The 3,711-nt window shown below is 34.8% G+C and overlaps 1 protein-coding gene across 2 annotated transcripts in view; it reads left to right on the forward strand.

The window, feature by feature from the left end:
* Positions 1-3,711, forward strand: part of PHIP (pleckstrin homology domain interacting protein) — a 105,370-nt gene that overhangs the window by 92,462 nt on the left and 9,197 nt on the right. For both annotated transcript variants that reach the window (XM_027903239.1, XM_027903238.1), the window contains exons 32-35: positions 569-694; positions 2,640-2,712; positions 3,114-3,164; positions 3,467-3,616. In XM_027903239.1, the coding sequence (XP_027759040.1) occupies positions 569-694; positions 2,640-2,712; positions 3,114-3,164; positions 3,467-3,616 (400 nt within the window). The remainder of the gene's footprint in view (positions 1-568; positions 695-2,639; positions 2,713-3,113; positions 3,165-3,466; positions 3,617-3,711) is intronic.

Below are 3,711 nucleotides of genomic sequence, written 5' to 3' on the forward strand. Positions count from 1 at the left end.
TTTTTTTTTTTTTTTTTTTTTTTTTTTTTTTTTTTTTTTTTTTTTTCATTTTTTTAGATTTGGTTAAATTTTTTCAGTTATTTTATGCATCATTTTTCATACTGTGGCTATTCTGTAGTTAGATCATTAAATAGGAGTGGTATAGGGAAATCTGGTTGCTGTCTATCCATCAGAAAAATGTATACTTTAAAACCACTTTTGTTACTATTTCGTTAATCCTTAGCTGTGAGTTCAGAGGTGATACAAGGATGGGTTATGTGTATTTTAAAGGAATAATAAAAGGTGAGGTGTCACAGCTGAATTTTCCTGAGGGGTGTCAGCTGTGTGTTCTTAAAACCATTTGTACAGATTGCACAGAATTGCAGCATGAGAACTGGAAGCTTGAGGGATCTGCCTTCTGCTGGTCACAGAGGGCAGCATATGGCAATGTGCACGTTTTCTGATGTCATGGAAAACAGTGGTGGATGGGAAGAAGGATGTAATGTTTTTTTCCCCCTGTTCATATACATTGCTAGGAATTAAATCTTTATTTTTTTCCTTTTCTTTTCCCCCTGACTATTCATTACAGGCGCCTTTCTTCATTAATGTGGGAAGTCCGGTACATTGAACATAACACTCGCACATTTAATGAACCTGGAAGTCCTATTGTCAAATCTGCCAAATTTGTCACAGATCTTCTGCTACACTTCATAAAGTGAGTTGCTTAGTAGGTTGGTTGTTACTCCTCTCTTACCCCAAGGTATTTAGCCTTTTCAGACATGTACCTTAAAGTAAGATGGTTCTGCAGCTTGAGTAAACCTGGTGTCTGCTCTTGGGGCAGAAAAGAATAAAGCTTAACTTGACACTGAATTCATAAGTTTGCAAAAGGAGAGGAAGTTCTATAATAATAAATGGGCATAGCATTTTATTTCAAGAGACTTTCTCCTACATGATAAAAATGGAGTACTTCCTAGAGTTATAGATATACTCATTGGTAAGTTATGAGTCCTAATTTTGCGTATATGAACATAATTATGGGCGTTTAATTCCAAAGTCTAGGTTACAATTGATAATGTGATCGAAGATGGTGTTTAATATATATGCAAGGTAAAAATTGGAGGCTCCGTACTTAACAGAAATAGTAGTTGGTCTTTCAAATATTCTTTTTTATTATCATCTATAGAAAAACTTAATGAGAAATGTTTAAGATTTTTCAGTCAGTTGACACATCTACAGGCCTAAAGTTTGTAAGAACTTACTGTGTCCACTGCCTTGATTTGCTTGTACACAGTGAGCATTGTTATTCCCACCTTTATAGAAACAGCAAGATATTTCGTTAGTTTACAAGAAGTCATGACATTTTCAGTGATTTACTTTCTCAGTGTTAAGTTGAATCATGTTCTTTTCTATTTTATGTGTTCTTAAAAAACATAAGAACTGTGTTACGTATTTGGAAATCTAGGACTGTGACTCCATACATAAATTTTTGATATCTTCAGTGCCTGTGATTTCTGATATTGTCTGGAGAATGAAAAAGAGTTAAATATTTCAAATATTAAAAGTTTTGGTGACATATACACCATTAGGAAAAGATATGTATCTAAAGGGCTTGTCTATTACTAATTTTGTTCTTTAACATCTGATAGGTCTACATGATTTTTTTTTCTAGTTTATTAAACAGCTCAGGGTTTTTCCAAGTGTATGTTTTTAATTGGCTTAGCTAAATTAATGCAACACAGATATTTTTATTTATTAATGGCCTATAGATTGAGTCTATTTATATACTGATTTAAGTGAACTAGCAATTGATATAAAGCCTAGACTTCTTTTTATTGTTATGGTTCTAACTGTGAGGTAGAAGGCCTAGACCATGGAAAGCAAAGCCCATAGTTCTAATGAGAGTGATGCATCTGAGAATCTAAGGCTTAGTTTCTTAAGTTACCTAAGTCTCTTAAAAAGCTGAAAAGGGGGAGGAGAGGGTGTTGATGTTGCTTGATCTTTTTTCACCTTCCCTCCCAGCTATTACAGGCGATTGCAGTAGCCTGTATTATGGTGTTAAGAGTTACTGAGTGTTTAGTTGCAAGTGCCACAAACCACTTTTTTCCCAGTGGTTTGGATTCTACATAGTAGAATGCCTTGGGGCTTTCCTTTTTATAGGAGCTTTTTATGTTCAACAGGAGTTGAAACTTAGTGTGTTTTTTGCTGAATTAATTATGCAGGTTTATACACTAACAGTGTTAGTCCTTATCAATGTCCTAGTCGAATGAACATTGCATTTCAAGTGTCTTACGTTGTGGGTGCTAATGTATTAAATTGTACTTTTTGTACACTGTAATGCTTCTTAAAAAGCTAGATGGTCCCCAAAGCCCTTTATGTGGCATAATATTAGGTTTATCTAATGCTGATAAATTTATGGTAAATTTTAAAACATTGACACTGTTAAGTGGTCTATATTTGACAGAGTGCAGATAATATTTTACAGCTTTTGAGCTGATGATTAGCTTGACTTATTACTGCAGTCGTCTTAGTATTCGTATAGCAGTAAACACATTCTTACTTGGGAATTGCTTCATATATATTTTCCATATCCTAGGCAAATTACAATTGATTCCTTAGGTGACGACGGAATATAAATATCACTTGTATTTCTTTTTACACAGAGACCAGAGTTGCTATGACATAATTCCATTATACAATGCAATGAAGAAGAAAGTGTTGTCTGACTCTGATGAGGTAAGTGGTTGTGTTGTAGACATTGGCATCGATACACTGGAGAAATGGGACCATTGTCTCTGTCCTGTGGAAGACCAAAGTACTGGTTTCAGTCACTGTAAGGGAGTGGGATGTACTTGTCTGTCAATAAAATGTTTCTTTTTGTCAGCTGGGAAACTGGATGAAAATCCAGCCTCCTCTTCTCCTTTAGTGCAGAGGGCTTTAATGGATTGCTGGAGAATTTAGATGCTGCTTAGATTTTTGAGAGGTTCTCAGAACTGATAGTCACATGAAATGCTTTTCAAAGGGACATGAGTAGGACTATAAAGACTCAAATTATAAATGAAGTACAAAAAACCTCACCTACTCATATATGTTTATATTTTTTAACCTTTCTGTGCAACTCATTATCTTGCTCAAAGGAAGAAGAGAAAGATACAAATGTGCCAGGCACTTCCACTAGAAAAAGAAAGGTAAATATTCTTAAGATTTTTTTTTTACTTATATTTTGTAGTCCTGTAAATAATTATAAAATGCATTTGTAAACCACAGAATGTAAAGCTGAAAATGTTTTTATTATTGTGTAATATCAGCTTTTTGAAAGTTTTGAACTTAGAGATGTTCACTGAGCCTCTACTGAGCTGTTTAATGTAAAAGCATTTCTGTCTGTGCTGCTGCATGCTGTGAATTAATTTATATCCTGTGGGAAACCTTTTCCAATAGGTTTTGTAAAAGCACCTAGTTTAATATACACCAAGCAATATTGTCATTTCAGGATCATCAGCCAAAGCGGCGACTACGTAATAGAGCTCAGTCATATGACATTCAGTTATGGAAGAAGCAATGCCAGGAGCTGCTGAATCTCATTTTTCAGTGTGAAGACTCTGAACCATTTCGACAACCAGTGGATCTTCTTGAATATCCAGTGAGTATTTTAGAGCAAGAAGGCTGGCTATAAGCCAGTTCCTAGGTGGTAGGTTGTCTTTTTCCAGCTTTGACCATATTTCCATCTCTTTCAGT

The sequence above is a fragment of the Empidonax traillii genome, unplaced genomic scaffold (assembly GCF_003031625.1).
Source record: "Empidonax traillii isolate 1590-97213 ecotype Southwest subspecies unplaced genomic scaffold, ASM303162v1 scaffold946:size445097, whole genome shotgun sequence".
Lineage (NCBI taxonomy): Eukaryota > Metazoa > Chordata > Aves > Passeriformes > Tyrannidae > Empidonax > Empidonax traillii.